The 23,213-nt window shown below is 43.7% G+C and overlaps 9 protein-coding genes across 9 annotated transcripts; 7 read left to right on the top strand and 2 right to left on the bottom strand.

Moving 5' to 3' along the window:
• Positions 1-106: 106 nt before the first annotated feature.
• On the top strand, positions 107-5,668 carry EAF02_004538 (uncharacterized protein; the record flags this gene model as incomplete). The annotated part of the gene is made up of 2 exons (XM_038900586.1): positions 107-4,149; positions 4,198-5,668. 2 exons carry the CDS (start codon positions 107-109, stop codon positions 5,666-5,668), a joined length of 5,514 nt encoding a protein of 1,837 aa, XP_038759098.1.
• A 1,365-nt stretch (positions 5,669-7,033) lies between these two features.
• EAF02_004537 (uncharacterized protein) lies at positions 7,034-8,781 on the bottom strand (the record flags this gene model as incomplete). Its single annotated transcript, XM_038900585.1, has 3 exons — positions 7,034-7,155; positions 7,213-8,248; positions 8,305-8,781. 3 exons carry the CDS (start codon positions 8,779-8,781, stop codon positions 7,034-7,036), a joined length of 1,635 nt encoding a protein of 544 aa, XP_038759097.1.
• A 1,202-nt stretch (positions 8,782-9,983) lies between these two features.
• EAF02_004536 (uncharacterized protein) lies at positions 9,984-10,712 on the top strand (the record flags this gene model as incomplete). Its single annotated transcript, XM_038900584.1, has 3 exons — positions 9,984-10,071; positions 10,225-10,437; positions 10,486-10,712. 3 exons carry the CDS (start codon positions 9,984-9,986, stop codon positions 10,710-10,712), a joined length of 528 nt encoding a protein of 175 aa, XP_038759096.1.
• Positions 10,713-11,264: 552 nt separating this feature from the next.
• On the top strand, positions 11,265-12,458 carry EAF02_004535 (uncharacterized protein; the record flags this gene model as incomplete). Its single annotated transcript, XM_038900583.1, has 2 exons — positions 11,265-11,375; positions 11,556-12,458. The coding sequence occupies 2 exons, from the start codon at positions 11,265-11,267 to the stop codon at positions 12,456-12,458; spliced, it is 1,014 nt and encodes a 337-aa protein (XP_038759095.1).
• Positions 12,459-13,087: 629 nt separating this feature from the next.
• EAF02_004534 (uncharacterized protein) lies at positions 13,088-14,308 on the bottom strand (the record flags this gene model as incomplete). The annotated part of the gene is made up of 1 exon (XM_038900582.1): positions 13,088-14,308. One exon carries the CDS (start codon positions 14,306-14,308, stop codon positions 13,088-13,090), a length of 1,221 nt encoding a protein of 406 aa, XP_038759094.1.
• Positions 14,309-16,299: 1,991 nt separating this feature from the next.
• Positions 16,300-16,721, top strand: EAF02_004533 (uncharacterized protein; the record flags this gene model as incomplete). Its single annotated transcript, XM_038900581.1, has 2 exons — positions 16,300-16,432; positions 16,492-16,721. The coding sequence occupies 2 exons, from the start codon at positions 16,300-16,302 to the stop codon at positions 16,719-16,721; spliced, it is 363 nt and encodes a 120-aa protein (XP_038759093.1).
• Positions 16,722-17,770: 1,049 nt separating this feature from the next.
• On the top strand, positions 17,771-18,370 carry EAF02_004532 (uncharacterized protein; the record flags this gene model as incomplete). Its single annotated transcript, XM_038900580.1, has 1 exon — positions 17,771-18,370. One exon carries the CDS (start codon positions 17,771-17,773, stop codon positions 18,368-18,370), a length of 600 nt encoding a protein of 199 aa, XP_038759092.1.
• Positions 18,371-19,305: 935 nt separating this feature from the next.
• On the top strand, positions 19,306-20,898 carry EAF02_004531 (uncharacterized protein). Its single transcript, XM_038900579.1, has 4 exons — positions 19,306-19,667; positions 19,786-20,254; positions 20,313-20,479; positions 20,541-20,898. Exons 1-4 carry the CDS (start codon positions 19,593-19,595, stop codon positions 20,655-20,657), a joined length of 828 nt encoding a protein of 275 aa, XP_038759091.1. The 5' UTR covers positions 19,306-19,592; the 3' UTR covers positions 20,658-20,898.
• A 347-nt stretch (positions 20,899-21,245) lies between these two features.
• EAF02_004530 (uncharacterized protein) lies at positions 21,246-23,170 on the top strand. Its single transcript, XM_038900578.1, has 3 exons — positions 21,246-21,488; positions 21,673-22,096; positions 22,199-23,170. The coding sequence occupies exons 1-3, from the start codon at positions 21,423-21,425 to the stop codon at positions 22,963-22,965; spliced, it is 1,257 nt and encodes a 418-aa protein (XP_038759090.1). The 5' UTR covers positions 21,246-21,422; the 3' UTR covers positions 22,966-23,170.
• The last annotated feature ends 43 nt before the right edge of the window (positions 23,171-23,213 follow it).

Raw genomic sequence — 23,213 nt, 5'->3', positions numbered from 1 at the left:
GTGACACTTGTACACGGCGCAATATGGCGTCGCGTATACAATAAATAACGAGACCTCATTGTTTTTAACCTTTTAAGCAGCACACCGTCGCGGTTCTTTCGTCAAGATGGCGACTTTTACCGCATTAAACATCGAACCAGACGATCAAAGCTATGATGAGATCGATAACACGAGAGAGATTCAAATAGAAGATGCTCTTAAGCTCTACACAGCTGCGCTTAAGCTACATGCCCAAGGTCTTCCTTTCTATCGAGAAGCTGCCGAAGCCTACAAGAATTTATTTCAATCGGAAATCTTCAGCTACCCAGAAGCTGTCACTGAATTTACAAGACTCGAAGAGCATCCCGAACTTGAGTATGCCGACTCTGCCATACCTATTGAACTCGATATCGGCCAAGCTGTCGCGGATGGCACATCCAGCACATTACCTCAAATCCTTTACCTCGCATACAAAAATCATGGACAATTCATTTTGGACTGTGTTAAGGCTCGCCTGCGAAACTCGAATGGCGTGATGGATGATGCCGCAACACTAGATCTACAAGCCAAAGTTTCAATGGATGATTTCGGACGTGCTCTAGCCAGTGATGAATCGGATACCGAGCTATGGAGACGAGCAGCTCGTATTGGAGCCATGCTTGGGAGTCAGAGAATTGCTCGATATTGTCTTGAGGCTGCTGTCGAGGTTGATGACGATCCAACCATTGCTGAAGTTGAACCTCAATCTTTAGAAGAAGGTTTTGCGGGAGAGCAATTGAAGAGTGTACTCGAATCTTTGTCTGATGAATTATCTCTATCTCATCCAATAATGGGACCCTACAAAAAGAATGAAATGCCTCAATTTTTGAAGAAACACATTGATCCATATCCATTCCTGCCAAATCCCACCAAAATCTTGAATAGGAGCATGGATAATGATGCACCATTGCAGATTCTCGAAGGCCGTGCAATTATCAACGTACCAGAAAGGTCATGGACAGCTATTGGCCATGAGATATGCCAAGCTTCAACTTGCCTTCCTGTTGTTGGTGTTATACTTGCTTTACCCCAAGGAGAGGACCAGTACTTCTCCCCCGAGCCCATATTGGGTGAACAGCATGTTGAAAATCAACCAGAGGTCGTCGACACTGTAATGTCGATATCCCCGATAGTCGAAAGTCTTGGGAATGGCACACCTACTACCAATAATTCTGATGAAAGGACCGGCGAGCCTGCTGGAACAGCTTCTGCACAACTCCCTGATGCAGCTTTGCCTACAAGAAAAAGGTCTCAGTCTGCTGCTGGCTTGCGCGACACCCCAGAAGAGGAAAACAGCACCCACAAGCGTAGCAGGCGTATCAGAAATCGCGAAATTACTACTACTGAAACTCCCGTCGACCCAGCAGCTCAATATGCCGAACAGCTTAGGACGTTTTCTCGTGCTGACGATGATGTTTTCAGATTTGTTGGGAATGTGCTCCAGAAAATAGGCGTTGAAGATTTAGGGACCCGTGAAGAGCTCCAAGTAGCTTTGGCGATTGATAAAGCCACCGAGCGCGATGATATCCGAACCAACACTGCAGTTAGAGATCTACGTGATATCATGAAATCTTGGGACGAAGCTAAGGCAGCAGTGTTTGAAAACGCTAATGTCGCTGACATCCTAGGAACTTCTGGAGGTAGTGCGAATGCTGGCTTGTCGGCTTTTCTCGAACATTCAAATTCGGCATCACAAAATATAAACAGCAAACCACCGCCATTTGCAGAATTCGGTGGGATATCACATTTTGCACAAAAAATCGAAAAAGATTGGATGCCGTTACAAGATGTAGTTTTTGAATGGCTTCGCACTGTTCTAGCAACTTATCTACAGCGTCAATGGAGTGCTGAACTGAAAGTAGCCACTGTTCGGATGATCAGTTTCCTTGACGCAGATATTTTCGATCGCGTTCAGTCAGAGTTGGAATTAAGTCGCTCATCTGGCGAAGCTTCCACCCACCTATCACAGATAGAGGAGATAACAGAAACAATATTTGAACTTCACCTCGACGTCTATACACGCATTACCAATGCAGATAGTATGGTTGGAATGGATATCAGAATTATGACAAAGGATAGGCTTGATCGTTGGGCAGATCTCTCGGCTTTTGTGATGCGTAGCCGGAATTCTGAGCAGGATGATGAACTGTCTCTAAGGTATTTGTGGGCTTCAGTCTTTTATGCCACAGTTCCTGAAGAAGTTTCACGCGAGCATAAAGTTCTTCTCTGGACTAGCCTTCGAGATATTCTCGACAAGGCTGGAAAACCACCAATTTTACTTCCGAACAATGCCGTCATACCTGAAATATCCACATCGGCGGCAGATCGAGAGGTCTCAAGCCTGACAACGATGGAATTCTTCCAAAATCTTTTCCAGCCCGATAAATCTGACCCGTTAGCAATTATCCAAACGCTCGAGCCAGTTTTGGATCCAGAATCCACATCTCAGTCTTTAGAAATGGAGATTGCTGATTCTCAAGACAGCGAGATCTCCAAGATTAAAGATACTACACCAGCGATATTGCGTGACATGTGGAAATTCTTGGACAGTGGAAGCACATCACTTCGTCTTTTTCTGTGGCAACGTCTGAGCGAAGCATATGCCAGCATCGGATACAAGACCAAAGTATTTTCATGTAGCTTAAAATGTATCGAGATACTGGTGGCAGAGTTTAGAAGTGAGGGTTACTTGAAATGTGATGAAGAGACTCGTCGCCATAAGTTGCTGGTATTATTCAAGGCTCTTGATCAGCTATTGGTTCCAGCATTGACTACAGCACTTAACGAAGCTACAACCTGCTTTGAAATTATCGACGACCGCCATATTAAATCAACATGCGCCGCATTGGCACAATTAAGCCGTATTCTTCACGCCGCGGCAGTCTTCGATGACGAAATTAGTGTTGGAAGTATTTCACTTCCACAGACTGGGGTCTACTCTATGTTTGGATCGTTTAACAATTTTGCGAACAAGGTCAAGGAAATGCAAGTACGGACGTGGGCTTTACAGTATGCTATGGTCAAAGAAGCTACAACTCAGAATCGTGATCTCTTTCCAACTCCTGATAATGATCTAGCGGATTTCCTTGCGCTAGTCCACTATTCATTAGGCTTGAGAAAGTGTTGCAAGGTCTCGAACAAAATTTTCCTTAAGATGATGAAGCAAGAAATGTCCCGTTTTAAGTACATTGACAGATGGGAAGACTATCTGGGCCAGGTATTGTTTGATCTATATGGCATCAAATTAGGTGTAGGCACATTTCTGCTCGATGATCATGGTTGTCCTAGAGAAAACTTGGATCGACGAACTGTCATGAATATTGCAGAACAAGTCATCTCACTTGCGAACAACATGCCAATGAAAGATCTTATGAAGCACGAACTCAAGCCCACAATTGAAAAGATGCAAACTGCTGTCGGTCAGCCCAAAGAAACACCTACCATGCTACATAACTCAAGAAATATCACGGAGTATCTGAAAACTCCAATCCGTCCTCTCGACTTTTATCTAGCCATGAGAGGCGAGGTAGAGATTGATTTCATTTCTGTACATACCCCAGAAAGCCCTCTTGCCGATAAAGGTTGGTATTATCTCTTAGGTATGCTTGCTCTGACAAAATACCGTTCAACGAAGCGAACCAGTGCTGGCTCCCAAACGGATGACTTGAATTTTGCAGCACATTTCATGAAGCTTCAGCTGCAATATACTGCGGATCACTGGGAAGCGTGGTACAGACTTGCGCAATGCTATGATCTGGAGCTAGAGGAAGAGGTGTTATGGAGCGCAGATAAAATGAACGGTGATAGACCACTTTTGGTTCGTTTGCAGAAGTCTTCTATTCACTGTTATGTTATGGCGCTCTCTACAGCAATGCGTTGCGCGGATAGTTCATTTGGAACGGCTGAAAAGCTGTCTGACATGTATCATGATTTTGGAATGCGCTTGTATGCATCATCTCGAGAGCCTTTCAGCATGGAAGTGTTCTGGGTAGGCGAAGAAAAACATATGAGCGGGGAACAAATAGGGATGTACAAGAAGACGCCTTTCGAGGAAATGAGTAAATACAAGTTGTGGAAATATGCAGCGGAACTATTCAAGCGCTCTCTCGCGGATCGGCCAGATTTCTGGATGTAAGTTTATTTCCATACTCGCGTCAAATTGAATGCTAATATATTTAGGAATCATTTTATGCTGGGAAAATGCCAGTGGAAAATGATAGCGGCCGCACAGGAAGAATATTATCAGCCCAATGTACCCACCATGGAGATGGTCTTGAATACGTTCATTCGTGCCATAGAAACATGCCCGAAACCAAGTAAAAGCAGTCAGGAGCCCATCCTGGAACCACATTATAAGCTTGCCTCTCTTGTTCATAAACTGGTAGCGCGAGGAGAAATGGAATTTCAAGATGCCGCTAAGCTTCTACAAGACCGACCATATGGTCCACGGAAGGGAGATCCTTTTGTGATTGAAAATGAAGAAGATTGGGAAATCTTTATTCTTGCTTGCTTCCGCCAGTTACGGAATTTAGACAAGCCACACTGGCATCATCGTATGATTGCTCGTGTAGCTAACGTCGTTTACGATGAGTCTAATCCGGATTACGAAAAAGCTTGTTTGGCTCGCAGTGAATTTCGAGAGTCTATATTCACCAAAACCATGTCTATGCAAGTTTGGAAACCAGAAGCGGAAAGACCAGGAAGACATTTTGTTTACATGCGACGTTATGCTCTGTTCATGGCCAGGCTCTTGTTTCTTACTGACGATAAACCAAATATGGAATTGTTAGCTAAGCGTGTCAGGAAGCGGGCAGTGGACTACTTCAAATTTGGCGATGTCTGGAATGAATGTTGTACAATTTATCTTAGGCTGATTCGTAAAGCTGCTGCTATACCTGCTAATGTCGACGAAGTCTTCAGAGGAATCTCCCAGGAGGTGTGGGAGGCCTACTCACAACGCCTAGACGATTCTATCAGAGATGGTAGTCTTTCACACCCAGCTCTTGATGCTTTGCGAGAGACTATTGAGTTGAAGAAACTCAACAATGGTCTTGCGAAGATAACTCCAATCGACGATATGATCAATGATATCTGGGCAGTCCTTTATATTCAGGTCGTCAGGGACACTCCTGCAATAGACGTTACGGCATTGACCCAATCCCAAATTGACGGAGAAGCTGCAACAAGACCGTCGGGTCCGATGACTCTCAATCATATTCTTACCAATACGGATGCCTCTACCCCGCTTCCTTCTGTTGAGGTGCCCAGACCTCGCAAACTCGGTATCAACCGTAAGGCAGTAATCACAAGAGCTGAGCAATCTATCAACCGTGCCGCTGAAGCAGCTAGACCTGCTGCCCCTAATCGTCCTAAGAATGCCGCGTCATCTTCTGTTTTGCCTTCAAATGCATCGCCTATTACTTCGTCTGCCCCCAGAATCGAGATACCTGTTGCAGCACCCCAGCAAAGCGCAAGAAGAGAGGATAGTTCAGCACCAGGCAGTGTACACGATAGTGCAGATGATGAGAGTGATTTGAGCGATGTTCCTGATATGGACGATCTGGATGGATCTTTAATGTTTCCGAACTTGATGAGAAGAAATGGGAGTGGGAGCGTAGGACATACTCCTACCCCGGGAAGTAACGGATAGAGTTTCTGAGGTTAATGGAATCAATCATATTTGCTTTTGCGTGGAGTTTGAGAAGGAAAATACCCATGGCTAAGCAGATGAGCTGCCCTTAGCCTTGTACTATATTAAAAGTGTGCCATACAAAACGATAAAACGAATTAATGAGCTTATTTCTTCTCGTCTTTTGCTATTGACTTGTCTATACGTATCTCCTCTGGAAACCCAAACTCCGAAAAATAGGTCTGGCTATGAAGAGCACAGCCGTGAGGAAATCCGAGCATATACTTGTAAAATGGAAGGTTCGCATATTTCAGTTTTTCAAAACTGGGCGCCACATCTCGAGATATCGCCTGTGAAACCTCGCACCCTCAGCTCGTGCCGAGGATGGCTTTCTATAACCTTGTTCATCCATCTCAACGAATCATATCACATGCTGCATCAATACTTCTTTCTTCTCAGTCGAAATTCCGTCTCCAATTTCGCGCGGTTAAGTATTCTTCGTAAATCAGTCCATTCTTTCAATCCATTTGACTGACCCAAATTCATTGCTTCGTGCATTAGATGCCTCTCCCTTTTTCACCCCCTCCTCGGTCAATCTCGGCACGTCGGAAGAACAACTCTGCATGTACCACCGACCTCCTACAAACCATCTCTAGAGCCCATTCCCTTTAATCTCCCTACATATATACATACATGCGCACATGCGTATTTAAACATTCATTAACATACCCAGTTCCCAACAGTTTCATGCACCACAACGTGACAAATGAAAAATGACAAACCCGTATGCACGAAGCCGAGCAGGGCCGCAGCACGAGAACTCCACGCCATGTGACCTTCCTTTTACAATTGGATTGCCTATGCTTGGTGGATTGAAACTGCAGCGTGCGACGCTAGATTCCACAATTTTGTTGATCCGGTGGGGAAAATGAACTGCGTGATGGCGGGAGGATGCAGGAAGGTGGATTGAAGCTTGGTGTTACGGGGATGGCATGGGTTAGTGGAATACTGCATGGAAGAGGTTGAAGCGGAATGGAAGGTTTCTTAAATGATAGGCATGTATGTGTTGTGTTATGTTGAGTTATAATGTGTTATGAAAATTCTGCGTTGGAAAGGAGGGGTGTTTTGCCGTTGAGTGATATGAGGGGTACCAAGAATTTCAGCGATAAATGTTCTCTACTTAACCGGTACATAGGCTCGAGATAGGTTCATCTAGCCAAGACTTCAAGACTCTAGGTAGGATGGAATTTGTTCTGTTTTTTTGGAAGTAGGTGATCACTTCATATTGCCAAGAATAAATATGTATATATATTTTATTGATGAATTATTCAAATAGGAAAGAGAATTGATTTTATTTAGGTAACTAACAGGTATTCAACTCTTGGTCTACCTACCAGTGATCTTACGCTCGTACCATCGAAGTGGAGGATACGTCACGATAGTAAAGACACCACTTAAGAAGATTCCAACATCACCTCCATAGGGTCCAAATTTAGCTGCAATTGGGCCTAATTGTAGTGTTAGTATGTTGAATGTACTGGAAGAAAGTAGTGATTGTTACTTACCGACATACCAAACCTGAGCCATGCCAGGCAGACCACCACCCAGATAACCAGCCAAAAGAGCCATAACAGCAGCCAAGCCCCATGGTAGTTTGGCGGGTCTATCCCAAGAGTTCAGATCGTAACCTTCTGTACGACGGAACCATTTATCTTCTATTAAGAGAATAAATGTGAAAGAAACCGTCCAATATCCAAGTAGAGAGACAAAGTCGCTGACGATACTGGATAAGTGTGCTCTACCAGCAATTGCGAGAACAGCAATTACAAGAGCATTGACAAACGACCAGATAAATCTTGGGATTGCATGAAAATAATGACCAAGCAATTGAAGACCAAGACCACTAGAGTAGTTCACAGCGACGTTGTTACCGATGACTGAGAAAACCAATAGGACAAGGCAGAACTTGGAAAATCGGAACGGGTGGAAAGACTCTAGAAGAAGACCACCAAGTCCATGGTCTTCATATGCTGTTGCCCAGGTTGGATTTTTTGATGAAGCCAGTGCCGCGTTTCCCAGACATGCACCGATAATAGTTGCAAAGATCGTTGGAAGGGAAATTCCCAAGATGGTAAGGAAGAAGATTTTCCAGCCCTTGGTATTGGCAGGGTAGTTGCAGTAGTAATCTGAAGCAATTGAGCACCATCCCGAGGCGGAAGAAAAGCATACAGCGAAGAAGCTAAGCCAAGAGCCTGAGAAACTAAGGCCAGAAACCTCGGATGGGAGACTTGGCTCCATCTTGGGAGCGACCTGGCCAATCAAGACACACATGATAATGAATGTCATGATCCAAGAGTATTTCTCCCATGTATGAATGATTCTGAACCCGAAAATTGATACAATATAACTGATGACTGCGATGATGATAATTCCCACCACGATTGTCATGGTGTAATCGGAGACGGCAGCCAAAATCTGACCCACCACCACAATATTGACCACGGCAAAACCTCCACCGATGACAACATTGAGAACTGAGCAGAGTTTTGCACCGTAGAAACCGAAGGAATATCGAGAGCATGCAATTGCACGGAGACCAAGCTTAAAACTCGTTAGCAGTATTCAAAAAATACGGAGTGCGCGTCCAGAACACTTACCTTTGGACCGAGAGTACCAGTATATGCAGTGCAAGCGGCTCCCAAAATAGTTGAAACAATAATGGCGCCAACTGCTTGGCTGAGGGAGAGACCATAGACTTCGGGATCCGTGCCAAGAAGGCCAATTGGTATGGTACCAACATGCATTGTGAGAGACCACCAGAGAAAGAAGACGTTGAGGATTGACGGAGGTTGCTTGTCTTCTTCGTGTATCCTATCAATACCTTGCGTTTCGATTCCCAGCTTTTCGTCGAGCCATTCTTCACCACGTCGCAGACTACGCAGGAAGCCTTTTTTCTCTCGAAGTTGTCTAGCCAAGACTATCTCCTCAGAGTCGCCCTCGGATTTATGACTGCCAGCCGCGATCACAGCAGGATCAAGGTCTTTTTCGAGGCGGCCGTTCTCCAGATCATGGGAATGTTTAACATGGTGAGCATGTTTCAGATCAGCCTGATCACCATGGACGAAGTCCGACATTGCTCCAAGGTTGTAAATTTAGGGAAGCAGAATGAAAAAGATGAAAACTTTCTGAGACGGGTAGGACAATCAGAGGGGGGACACGACCTAGTTACATATGTATGCAACGGAAAGCCAAGGCTTGACATTCTAGAAAATTAATTTAACTCATGAGGGGTGCCTCCCATATCTTGGGACGAATCAATTGAACGGAAAACAATAGGTGAGCTGTACGTAGGAAGCCTGATAAGAACTCACGAAGATGGGAGCTTTTTCGCAAGTGTTTGGTGATCTTCACTGGCTCGTGTAGATAAGCGTCCTGGTTGGTTCCTTCTTGGCAAATCTTTATCAGGAAGGTATTTTGTGGTTAGTGGAGCAAGGTACGGATGGGGAAATATCGCGGGTGCTCCGATTCCCATACTTGCAATTGGCCGAGGGAGGCACAGGATAGCAAGAGTATGGTAAAGGTAAAGCTCACAAGGAACAAAAAAGAAAGAGTATCTTTAAGTTGGGGTAATTATTGGATACTTGGAATGAATCCATCGGCGCACGCCGTATACCACGTTCTGGAAGGACCACCATACTACTAATGGAATATATCCAATCTTGTTGGACGGAAATGGATCCAGATTCAAACCTTAGGGCAGGGTTCGGGAGATAGTGGTGATACGAAAGGTAAGCCACATCCAATTTTCTGATATGGAAATCGTGAGAACCTTAAAAGACCACCACATATTGTTTGCTATTGGGTTCGAAAATGGAGGGAAGCAGATAAGACACTGGTATGAGTGGCATTTGGAGTACAATGCAATAGTTGGAGAGTAGAGCCACGAAAAGGATCATGCGGATGGCCGGAGTAACGGCTCATGTTGTGATGAGGAAAAGAGGAAACGTTCTAGTGTAACGAAACACTGGTTGGCAACTTGACAACTTGACATGTCCTGACTTCTGATAAAGGAAACGAGATCGTATCGTGTTTTGTCAATGCAGTGACCAAAGGGCTGGCGTGCAAGGATTGATGTGACCCGTGCGACTTGATAAGGTAGAGAAGTGGCGCGGGGGATCACGGGGTTCGAGCAGTTTATCATAAGGTTTATTGTCAACATCTATGAAATGATATGTAAAATACGCGAAGAGAGAGAGAGAGAGATACGATCGGACTCGTTTCTAATTTAGATAAGGTGTTCTAACCAATCTCGCTAATACGAGTTGCTACAGTAGTTATGTACTATATATATATACCTGAGTACTCTCAAGTGGCGCGTAGTATCGACCCGGATAACATATTCCTCCCAATTTTAAACGACCGAGGTAAGTGGAAAGGGGGAGGGATAGGTCCGAATAATCCTCTCCCACCGAACGCTCTCTAGTCATTCTCCATCCACTTGAATGATGCGGGTACATTCAGAACTTTGCATCTGCCCAGACAATCGAATCAGACTTGTTTAGTCTTGGTACGATGAGTATTGGCGCCAAGGAAGCTTGTCTTAAATCTGGGCGTGAACTACGAGCCAACTCGCAACTCAAATTCAACGTCATCAAACGTCTCATGGTACGCGATGGGATTGTTCACTCGAAGCAACTTCTCCCCGAATGAAATAGAGTTCGGCGCACGTCTTTTTGAGTTGAGAAGTTGGCCTCATCATCCACAATTACCTCGATCATCTAGTGGCAAATGTATTCCTCTGTTATGAAGCTTTTGCTGCTTGCTCAATCAAACATTAGTCCCCTTTCTCCTATCCCTACTCATATATTTGGGCCTTCTCTCGGAATCAACTCAACTGGGCCTTCTCGAACTCTCAGCAATAGCAAGTGCAACGCAACCTCAAGAGACAAGCTTATCTGGCACCAAGAAAAGAAATGCCATCAAACATAAAGAGACGATGTCAGGTTCCATCGGAACTTCTAGTGAGAACTTCTTCAAGGACCTCAAAAGCAAAAGATCATGTTGAAAAACTTCAAAGTGACTGAAACTCTGAGTGCGAAAACTTCCGCGTTTCTCTCTGCATATTGTAAACAGTAGCAATGACGCAAAGGAATCATCTCGACTTTTGCATAATAACTGCTGATCATATTGTCACTGTTTGGGCTGTCATTGTCTGATCTCTGCAATATGTCCAGTTGTATTGTATACACTTGATGCTTGAGGGGATCCAATTGATCGAAGTCAACCGAATTGTATTAAAAATGGCCTAACAAAGCTGTCGAGGCTGTGGTTGTGGTTGCCAGTAGTTGCTTCTAACGGTATACTGTCGCTAGAATAGATGAGGAAATATTCACTTTTCGGCCGTACAATCTATTGCACCTCAATTTCTGAAAGAAATTTGGACCAAAGATGTATCAACTCACTATCAATACAACACTGTAAACCTTAAGTTGAGGGGCTTGTATAGCTACAATTTCATATTCTTAAATGACACTCGAGCTTCGCAAAATCATTTTCAAATCCATCTCACTTCTCCCGTTTTTTGACCCTATCATTTCTCGCATCTCAGAGAGACAGAATGAATTGTTTACCCCCAAAGAAGCGCGTTTGTCTGAATTTGCATCACTATGCTATACCTGCCACCTCCGAGGACTCAGGTAATGCTGTTCAAGAACCTATCAACTCTAAGGTATGTATTTTCCTACTATGTGATGGTGGTCAGAACAAATCGCACTCCAACATGAGATCTTTGAAGCTGGGAGGATATAAGGTGTTTGAGTATGGAGTGCGATCCATCAATAGCTTCTCTCTTTTGCTTGTGTATTGAACATCGGAAATCATTTTGTGCAGACTACTGACTCCAAAGCAGGCCCGGCAGCGACGTAAAACTCCCACAGATCGTTTTTACATGTTTCGATGGCTTCCCAAGGAGCTTCAGCTTGAAATATGGAAGATGGCCGCTGCAGACATTGATGCGAAAATTATTACGATAGATACCAAAGTCCACCCCATCAATGAACAATCGCAAGTCAATCAGTACCATCGAGGTCCCGCATACATTCACAGAAATAGCGTTTCCGCCGACACTGAAATCACATCACTCGTGGCCCATTATCAAATTCCAAGCCTTCTCCACACCTGCGGAGATGCTAGAGAAGTAGGATTGAAATACTACCGCCCAGTATTTGGCCGCGAAATAGGCGGCGCACCTATCTACATGGCTATAGACCATCGTCGTGCTCCGGATACATTTTATTTCAACAACCTGAACGCTCTAACAATGCTCCGCTCACGCACACGAAATTTCAACAGGGGTGTTAAAAATGATTTGGATTCTATCAAATCTGCTATAGTGTGTATGAAAGTGCACAATGGCCCTCGCAGGAACAATCGAGGTCTCCGTTGGATAACATCATCGCTTCGAGAGATCAGCACTTTATGGATTGCACGGGATGAACCGTGTATTTGTAGCCAGAAGCACACCACAATGGCATCAACAGTAAGGCAGTTGCCGCACTTACTAGCAGAAACCATGATTGAGCAGCACGCTACCTTGCAACAAAAGAAGAAGCTTGAGAGTCGTGATTTTTGTATCGACGAGATCATCAGATGTGTAGAGAACCCAGGACATTCTGTTACGAACTACGGGTTTAAGATCCCGCAGGCTAGAATCACGTCGGTAGATAAGCTGAAGCAAATTTATGAGAAGTCGGTTGGGAGAGGGGCACGATCTCTTGCTACTCTCGAATATCTTCAAAAGATGCTAAAGTAAAAGGGTCCTGTAATCTAGGACTGGTCTATCAGTGGAGGTGAGCCAAGCGAAGCAAAGAAGAGCTGAGGAAAGGTTGCTCTGGTTGATGGTGGTAGATTCAAACATTAGACAGTCGTACCGATAGAGTCAGATTCGTCTAGGGGAATTGTGTAAATGGCCAGCGGACAGGAGGATGAGAGAGATGATGGGGAAGCAAGACAATTATATGGTGATGTCAGGACAAGGCATCTATATTTGTACACACTTTCGATTAGCACATCTATGCATGTTGAATGTGATTGATTATTCAATTCTCAATGTTCATTTCATTGATATCATGTTTCAATGTCCAAATCAAACTTCATCAATGAAATGATAATGTATTTCTACATGTGAAACCCCCTGAAAATTTATGGAACCCCTACTACAATCAAAATCCTGCTGATAATTTCACTCATTCTCGATACATGAGAGCTTCCGATTAAACAACACTTCTCCTACCAGAGCCTGCCCTCAATCCAAATTTAAAATGTAGTATAAACCCGAACCTCCAATGCCCAATTAACTTCAACGTATTCCCAAACACTATGCTCCGATGTGGTAAGTCTCTCATCCATATCTTTGCAATGCGAAATCTCGATCCTGGCGACTTACTTCGTTCTTTGCCGGTCATCATAATCCTCCAATGCAAAGATTTTCGCTAGACCCGTGATTACAAGTCTCAAGCAATTTGACTGCAAAGGAACATGAAGGTGTGTGCTAAAAGCATCTGCACTTTCAAATCTACTGCCGCAATCACATATCAGATCTTTGGCATAGAAAATATCTTCTTTTACTTGCTCAAATATTGGCTTCAAGCATCCAGAGCCTCTCAGTGAATTCCAATGTGCTTTGAGCGCATCCATTCTTGTGAAGCGCCAGCCACATCCATAACGCTCATCTCCAAGTTGACCACCACATTGAAATTCCTTAGCATTTTCATGCAGGCGCTCGTGGCGGCGACAGTCTTTGTGTCTTGGGAAACCCTTTCTGCAGGTACTGCACTTATAAGGCTTCTCATTTGTATGACTCCTTGTGTGGTCACGGAGTGTAGTCCCCCTTGTGAATGTCTTGGAACAAACATTGCACCGGTGGGAATCGCCTTTATTTCTGGCTTTCGTGAAGCTAGGCACCGTCTCAGAGCCAGATGTTGTTTGAAGCGAGATCTCTTGAGGTGCGGAACATAAAGGCTGAGTATCAAATGGAGCCTTGAGCGTTGAGTTTGCGGTTTGCATTTGGGTTTCAGCATACTGAATGGCAAGCTCTGGGCCTGTTGATCCGCTTCCATAAAGTACGGGCTTCTCGCCTATATATTGATTGATCGATGAGTGATCAGAACTCTGAATGTTTTGTGGTGGTGCGGTGATAATTGTGCTTTGCGCAACTTCATGAAGTATGGAATAGTCAGCCGAGTTGCTGGCCTTTTCACTGGAATTTCCCACGCCAATGTCTACGCGGCCTTCATTGGAATCAAGAGTCAGATCTATGATCTCAGATATCCGTAGACCTGACGCTTTCTTGGATCTCCGAGACTGATTGAGATTCTGTGAATGTATTGACGGCGAGTTAGCCACTGATTGGAGGGAGCTGTATTTTTCATGGAAAGCAGCGATCGCCTTTTCGTTTAAAATATTGATGTTGGCATTGAAATCGTCCCTCCAAATCATCAGAACATTCAAACTATTCATTGTCTCCAATAATGCCAGTTTTAGATCCAGAGACTCAAGTAATTCTTGCGTTGTGTAGCATCTGTAACGTTCTAACAGGAGCTGTGTTGCAGGAGCTTGTTCGAGAATACTTCTCTGGTGATTCTTGGTGTTATCTTCGTTCATGATGTTCAGTTGGCTGATTCGAAATCGACTTCAAATTTCTTGGAGCATTGCTTTGTTTTTATCAATTGAGACCTAGTTTCCTACATATGCATCGTCTTGACTTTTTGAAATGCATCGCATTATGGCGGCCCGTCAGGACCAGTCTGGACACAGAACACAGGAACCATGATGCGCTTTTTGCCTTGAATGCTCGAATGGGCTGTGTTATGTATGATGTTGCATGATGCATGGTACATTCAGCTGTAGTTTGTGGTCTTTGATGGGCGCTTACTTGTAATCCATGCAACATTTGCATCGCCAGGATCCAGAGAACTTGCCCTCTCCACATTCGCCCGAAGCAATTGAAACAATTGAAAAGGCGATGCACACTAAACAGGCTGAAGAGTTCATTGGCTCTTTACCTACCCGGGTCACACGCCGTATGTAGGAGGAGATTCGAGTTTTTGCGTTGTGAAGATTCTAATAAGATACGTATACGGCGAATGATGAGAGAGGTAAGACCTGACTGAATGCATCTCTCTCAGAATTTCAAAGTGCCTCGCCATATATCCTGACCACCATTCAATTTTCAAGGGACTAGGTGATGCAGCATCTTATATTTGATGATTAGTATATCGCCTTTGTGGGTGCCCGGCTACCTTACTCCTCATTAATACATTAATTTCTAGATGATGCATAGATTTGGTATCGTGAATGTTCGAAAGTTCTTGTCACATTACCGGACCAACATCCTCAGGGAATACTGCTTTGTTTTTAGAGTAAAATTAAATCTATCAAGAATGTCTTCACATTTTAGAATCAAAAAGACGGCGTTGGGATAGGGACCCAGGTAAAATTCGAATTTGAAATGTGTAAATCCGGATTACTCAACGATGATTCAGGAGGAAAAGTACGATGGTGTTGTGGCTCCGTAACAATGACGAATTTAGGTATGCTGGTATGGTAGTGTTTGAAAGGTTTCGTCGTTCCTGTTTTTACGTGTACTGCGTGGATAACGGACGGTAGACATGTTTGGAATGACGGCGGGCCCTTCGAATTGCATCGCCAGCCCTCGTGTTTGTACCGACCGGTTCCTGAATCTAAAATATCACCAGCCGAACATCGCCTTTTTCTACCTCGACTTTATTTTCCTTTCTCACCCTGCGCTACGAGCAGATAGCGAATCATTGATTGACAACTTTCCGACCTTTGTATTTAAATTGTAAAATGCATCGCCAGGCCAAACCTTCATCTCGTGTCGCAGAGTTCCAGCCAAACCTAAACCCAGATCCCCCGCACGTCGTTATCTAGAATTTCGCTACAGTTTTATGTCTCTTTTGACTCGCAATTTTAAAAAGCGTCGCCTTTCTAGCACAAGTGGATTGATTATCGACTGACCTAACATACTAAAATTGACATCGCCTTTAATTATTGCAATGAATTGCGTTCAGTCCATATGAACCCTGCTTTAAATGACTTCTGATTCTGCTCAAAATACATGGCGACGCAAGTTATCATTCTTCCGCCCAAATATGAACAGGCAGTGGCTCCGGTTGGCGTAAATGGCGACGCATCAGTCAGTATTTTTACTCTGTCAACATACGAATGTCAATGGATTTTATGCCTCTGCTCAAAAGGCATGGCGATGCAGTGGTATCCTCGATTTGCCAATATCCATGCTTCGACTAAGTCGAGGATCTTGGTGCATATATACTGCAGACGAAATCCTCTTTCCTTCTTACCTTTCGAATAGCATCCACAAGACATAATTTCTATACAACTCTCACTGGCAAATCTGCAAGATCTGGTTCCAACCCCTTCACTTTCACACATCTCTCTTGATAGACACCTCGAGATAGAAAGACTCCATTACCTACCTCTGCTATTCGCCACACAATCGTTATTGTCCGTAGCTTCGAAAAGAGCAAATCCTTCACCAGACCTGTTGAATACATCAATAGCAGCGAAATACCATTTTCCCCAACCGACCAGAGACCCTTTCCTTCCACAACATGCCACCCTTACCTATTCAGGCTACTTGGAGCCCGGATGTCATCGCAACTGTAGTGTATAGAATCACCATGGTCTTCGTGAGTCTCACGTATATCTGGAGAAAATATCGACAACCGCTTAGAACAGATGATTGCAAGTACCTCAAATCCCTCTATAATGTGCTTTACTAACTGCTTCACAAACACCCACAGTCGAAGTCAAGTCCGACGAAACTCCTGAGCCCTCACCCGCCAATTCGATCGACTCGAACGATATTTTGCAAACTGTACAAGCTGCTGGGACGGTGGCTGCAATGTTATTGGGTACCACGGATTGTGATGGTACCTCGGATACTCCAACAATCAATGTTGAGCTGCAAGCAGTACAGAACGCGTCTTCGAATCGACGACAAGGGTTCAACAAATCAAGTAAAGATGGCTGAGATCCCCAAGAGTTTCGATATGTATGCACCGCGTGTCATTACCGGTTTCTCAGAGGACATGTGGATGTAGTGATCAAGAGCGATGCGTGTATGAAGAGGGGCTGGGTTATGTTATATGGTGTTCACAAAGCTTTGAATGACCGTCAATTGTTAAACTTCTTCTTTCTTAGGTGTACCAAAACGCTGGTCACCCAAATTTACTTCTGTTAGCTTTTGATTCTCATTCTTGGTCATGTGAATATTGCGATACAATACCCGATGTAGGTGCTGAGACACAAAGGAAAAAGAATGGCAGAAACTCCAAAGTTTAAAAAAAAACCACATGAACACAATTGCGTAAATCATTCCGCTCTATACAAAACTTTTTGCAACATTCCACGATATATTAAAACATACCATTATGCAATAACACCGAGAATTCCTTCCCAAAATGAAGACATTACCGAATTCGGACGAAGAATGATTCAATAGAGTTCAGTAATGATCTCAATGAAGCTTGGGGGCACTAGCGCGGGGTCATAAGACGATGACATGGGACATGAGCATTTGTTCAGGGAAAATGTCTAGAATGAACACTTTTTTACCTATAAACTCTACAACCAGATTGAATTTATTTTTTGACATACCGGACGATAATCATTACCTTTTCCAACTATAATTGAATTCTTTTCCTCTCTTCGACATTCACTTCCGTCCGTTGAAAATTTAAGTCTCGCGGTATTTGCAACTTTCAACGAAGTACTTTCGGACGAAATACAAGGAACTTCCATTCGAACGAATCCATAACTCTCTTTGAGGCCTTATGGTAATTGCAAGAGTCAACAAAACAATTTGAATAATTAAGACAAGAAGCTTTTCGTTACAATTGATCTTCGACTGTCTTTTCAAAATCCACGGCACTTGAAACATTCGATAGAGCAGTACGAGAAGCAAAACTCAGCAACCAACATACAGTTAGACCTCTGAACTCTCAGAAGAATACAATAACAGTAGGTATAGTGAGAGTAAACCTATATGACGAAAGAAATATGCTGAACGTAGACAGAAAGATGCAGCACTTGAAGTACTTTATCGCCATTTTCGGCGTCTTGCTCTTCCTCTCAAGCGATAATGTAGTTGAAGCGCGCCGCCACAATCGTCGACAATCTCCTTGCACCCCCTCTTCGGTCCCGAGCTCTTCTCTACCACCCTCCACCACTTCCAAGCAACCTTCCACCACTTCCAAGCCACCTCCAGTGTCCACAACCCCTTCTACAACCTCAATCAGTACCTCCGCTCCCACCTCTCCACCATCTTCTCCCGGCCCACCAAACCCACCTGTCTGCAACATGCAATCGCCCGGAATTTGTCAGCTTGCCACTAAGTCTAACTTCCCCACTAGACCCCTCGTTCAAGATGCCTGGATCTTCAACCCATCCTGCAATGTTATCGGTGGAACAACTAACATTCCTTTGTATAAGACATTCTTTTTGGCTTCGCAATTGCCTTATGGAGTAGTGATGACAGGAAATAGTCCTACAGCATCTCCAAGTTTCGATTATGCAGGCGGCCATTATGGAGTTGGTGGTACGGATGGTGGAAATCCAGGTTGGTGGTGTGCAATTGAGGGAGATGGTACTTATGATTGTTACGCGCAATTTAAGTGTTAGAACGCGGTGAAGGGGTGACGCTCCTGTTTTTTTTTAAGAATGTCTGTGACGTTTGAGACGTTAGGTGGCAAATATAGATTGGGTTGAAACAGGTTGAATTTGCTTTGGAGACGATTTGCTGAGTTTGCGCATAATATTGGCTGAGGTTGCTCATGGTTGGAAGATAATAAGAAGCGGAATATAAGATTGAGAACGCTATTAGGTTGATATAACAGATACCGTTATTAGCATCCGATTTTTCCAATATATGCGTGAATTCTTACAATAAAAGACTTCAATAATTCAGGACGTGCTCTAGTACTGACTGGAATGAACATCCCAAAGCTACCTACGCTCAGAGGTCCAGCTCACTAGAGCATCCGGAAAGCTTCACCGATGTAGCTCAAGGCAAGATTCATAGCGTCTACCCGAGAATGTAGGAAGGAGAGATTCTTATTGTAATCTTCGATGCCCAAAATATCATTAGAAAACTCAAAGCCCTGAACAATCTTCGCGAGGAAACACCGCATTCTAATCTACTCCGCGCGACAAAATGCGGGGACCGACCTTACCTAAACGAAAATGTTGGGTTGCGATGATTTCTACATATCTTACAATCCATCGTTCTCGAAGATTTCTATTATAACTAATCTTGGATACCTACCCACCATACCTAGGTAACAGAAACTGTCGAAACGCTTTCATTCTGTCATAAAGCATAGGTATGAATTCGAAGGCTAATGGAATAATGCAATAGTGGCATATTCTTCAAGCTACGCGTTAAGTGAATCTGTACTCATTGCAATCTATTTGACATCAAGTCTTGAAAAAGATCAACGCATGAATTTATTGAATACTAGCGAATGATTTCGTAACTGAAACTAACATTATTGCCGATGAAGGAGTGGCTCAATGGTTTCGGGGAAAGGCAACAATTCGTTCCTCCCCTCTTTCACCTCAGTCCTTCCTCCATAAATCCATTTTCAAGTATTCTTATTCCAAATTGTCGCATTTCAGAGCCATCTATTTGTTTGCTAAATCATTATCATATTTTGGTTGGTTGGAGAGAATCATACGAGAGCGAACAATATCCAGGCATATAATTCGTGGTACGAGTAGTCCTATCGGAAACTAAAAGATCATCGATCTTGTCTTTGTCTCTGTCGTCATAATTCCCAAGGAACCCACCGTCCAATTCACAACCCATTTATTTCTGTTACATACTCGCCGCCCTCCCCAAACCATGCCTCTACCGTTCGAGATCCAACGGCGGCGCTTTATGCGGACAGCAAACAGCAAATACATTTACGGCAGAGTGGTGAGTTTCGCGCACCTTCCATTTGATCCCGTCTCTACTTCTGGGCTGGATTGCCTAGTGATTTTAGGCCCGAACCAATTTCCAGCTTTCAGATGCTAACACAAATCCGCAATCACAGCCTCTCATTCACACAATTATCTTCTTCATCGAACTCATAATGGTCGGGAGACTTACCGCAAAATTCAATAGTTACTATGCTGCCCGTCCAGTACTCACCATGATGGTGACAAACGCAGTACTGGGTGGCATAGCTGATACAGTGGCACAATCTATAACAGCAATCAGACAATCCGCTGTGCGAAAACAAGGAGGTTTAAGGAAGGATGATTCATTGGCGATAGAAATCCACGAACTCGACAGGAAAAATCCGTTCAACGATCGTGATCTTATTCCTGATTCCAAGATTCTGCCACCACCTTTTGATTTCGAGCGCTTGACTCGATTTATGGCGTATGGATTCGCGATGGCGCCTATACAGTTTAAATGGTTCCAGTTCCTATCAAAAGCATTTCCAATCACAAAATCGAGTGCTTTTGGTCCCGCAATGAAGATGGTTGCGATGGATCAATTAGTCTTCGCACCAGTCGGTATGAAAAGTCCATCGATATCATCAAAAGCTTATTATTGATAACTAACTTTTCGCAGGCATCGCCAATTTCTTTATCGTTATGACCGTTGCAGAAGGTGGCGGCAAGAGAGCGGTTGCTCAAAAGCTAAGAGATATGTATCTTCCAACACTAAAGGCTAACTTTATGGTTTGGCCTTTGGTACAAATCATCAACTTCCGTCTTATGCCAATTCAATTCCAATTGGTAGGTTCTTTCTCCAAGCAAAATCTTTCCTCCTAGTACTTAATGTTAACGATTTTAATAGCCATTCGTTTCGACTGTTGGTATTGCATGGACAGCTTATCTCTCCTTATCGAATGCAGCTGAAGATGCTTTGGAAGTTCGATCAGCCCCGGTATCACCAAACATCAGATTATTGTAACTCTAGACCCGAGTATGCGAAAAGGAAGGCACGACGGACAACTCGGAATCAGCGGCATTGGCAAGGGATGGAGTTCTAGGTCTATGGATTTTGGTCTGAATAGGTCACACTGGACAATATATCTACGATTTTCATTTTCATATCTGGTTGGGACATTCAAATGGTGTTTGGCGCCTGGATTTTTGGAGGCGAATATCACGATTTCTTTATAGACCACAGATATACATATCGTATTGATTCTACTTAAGTACAAATTTATTAGCAATAATAACTTTGTCTGAAATCTGGAACTATTGGTTGGCATTTGCTCTTTGTGATATTTCACTTGTCTACCCTATGAGCAAACAAGTTTGACAACATGGGTAGGTATATAGAGACGGCAGCTGCATAGAAATTGCAAATGCTTCATCATTCAAACATCCAAGCATATGTCCGCGTCTCAGAAAGCTTCACACCCTGGATTTCACGTTCAAGTATAATCAATAGGCAATGAAGTGACGGCTTAGATTCCTTGGAATCTGATATCAAAAGGTCACGGATACTCCCGACAAGCTGCCGAGGGGAGGATCCAAGAAAACCACCCCACCATGATAGAGGGGCATTCCATCAAATCTCAACTCACGTCCCTTTTGTTTTAAAGCTTTTGTTTCTTCTCAACCAATTTCCAAATTAATACCACCTTTGCAATCAAAACTATAAGAAGCTCATTCCGGATCTTCTTTTTCTAACTATCACTCAATACTTTAAATCTACTACTACAAGAAGATGTCTCTTTCAAACAAGCTTTCCATCACCGACGTTGACGTCAAGGACAAGAGGGTTTTGATCAGAGTATGTTTACAGTTCTCTTTACCTGTCATTGAATCTCCATCATATAATCCTATGTTTCACTGTATTGAGTACAAGTCATACTTTTTATGTTCAAGAATTACTGGAAGACTAGAAAGCCGCGTTCTACATACTAAAACGGCATCTAAAATAAGTCAACTAGCTAATTAAACTGCCTACCCACTAGGTCGATTTCAACGTCCCTCTCGACTCTGACAAGAACATTACCAACAACCAACGTATTGCAGGCGCAGTCCCAACCATCAAATATGCCATCGACAATGGTGCTAAAGCCGTTATCCTCATGTCTCACTTGGGACGTCCCGATGGAAAGGTCAACGCTAAATATTCATTGAAGCCCGTCGTCCCAGAGCTCGAGAAGCTTTTGGGCGGAAAGAAGGTTGAGATGGCACCAGATTGTGTAGGAAAGGAAGTTGAAGAAATCGTTAACAAGGCAATTGGAGGACAAGTTGTGTTACTTGAGAACTTGAGATTCCATGCTGAGGAGGAGGGAAGTTCAAAGGATGCAGAGGGAAAGAAGGTTAAGGCTGATAAGGAGAAGGTGGAGGAGTTCAGAAAGGGTTTGACTGCTTTGGGAGACATTTTCATCAGTGAGTCATTTTTTTTTCCGGATTTATCGCGGATTTTGGAGTTTTAATGTCAAGCTTCACTTCGGGCGTTCAAACGGGCGTAGGCTAATCAACGGCTTCAAGACGATGCTTTCGGAACTGCCCACAGAGCTCACAGCTCCATGGTCGGTGTTGATCTCCCACAAAAGGCATCTGGATTCCTCATGAAGAAGGAACTCGAGTACTTCGCCAAAGCTTTGGAGAACCCTCAACGACCATTCTTGGCCATTCTCGGAGGAGCTAAGGTTTCCGACAAGATCCAATTGATCGACAACCTCCTCGGCAAAGTCAACAAGCTCATTGTTTGCGGTGGTATGGCATTCACATTCAAGAAGACATTGGAAGGTGTTAAGATTGGTAACTCTCTTTTCGATGAGGCTGGAAGCAAGACCGTTAAGGATCTCGTTGAGAAGGCTAAGAAGAACAACGTTGAGCTTGTTCTCCCAGTTGATTACATTACCGCCGACAACTTTGCTAAGGATGCCAACACTGGCACTGCTACTGATGAGGAGGGTATCCCAGATGGATGGATGGGACTTGACTGTGGAGAAAAGAGTATCGAACTCTACAAGAAAGCTATTGATGAGTCCAAGACTATCCTCTGGAACGGTCCACCAGGAGTCTTCGAATTTGAGGCTTTTGCCAAGGGTACCAAGGCTACTCTTGATGCTGCCGTTGATGCTGCTCAGAATGGAAAGATTGTTATTATTGGTGGTGGTGACACCGCTACTGTAGCTGCTAAGTATGGAGTTGAGAGCAAGCTTAGCCACGTTTCAACTGGTGGTGGAGCTTCTTTGGAATTGCTCGAGGGCAAGGATCTCCCAGGTGTTTCTGCTTTGTCGAGTAAGTGAATTTGGAGGTCACGTTTGTAGAATGGTTCGGTTCTGATGGGATATCAGACCGTTCAAATAAGTCCAACCTATGATTATAGGAAAATTCGTTGGATTCGGAGACAGTATATGATAGTTCGATTCACGAAGGGATATTTGGAATGACGAAATGAATAACAAAAAAACATTATTACAGAGAAATGCATATCATGATCATCTCCATTGTATGCCTATCATCTTCTAGTAATTTCTACCGTGATGTGCTGTAT

Source organism: Botrytis sinoallii (assembly GCF_014898435.1).
Source record: "Botrytis sinoallii strain Bc 23 chromosome Unknown BSIN_007, whole genome shotgun sequence".
Classification (NCBI taxonomy): Eukaryota; Fungi; Ascomycota; class Leotiomycetes; order Helotiales; family Sclerotiniaceae; genus Botrytis; species Botrytis sinoallii.
Note: the sequence above shows the minus strand (reverse complement) of the source record. Positions and strands in the feature narration are given on the sequence as shown.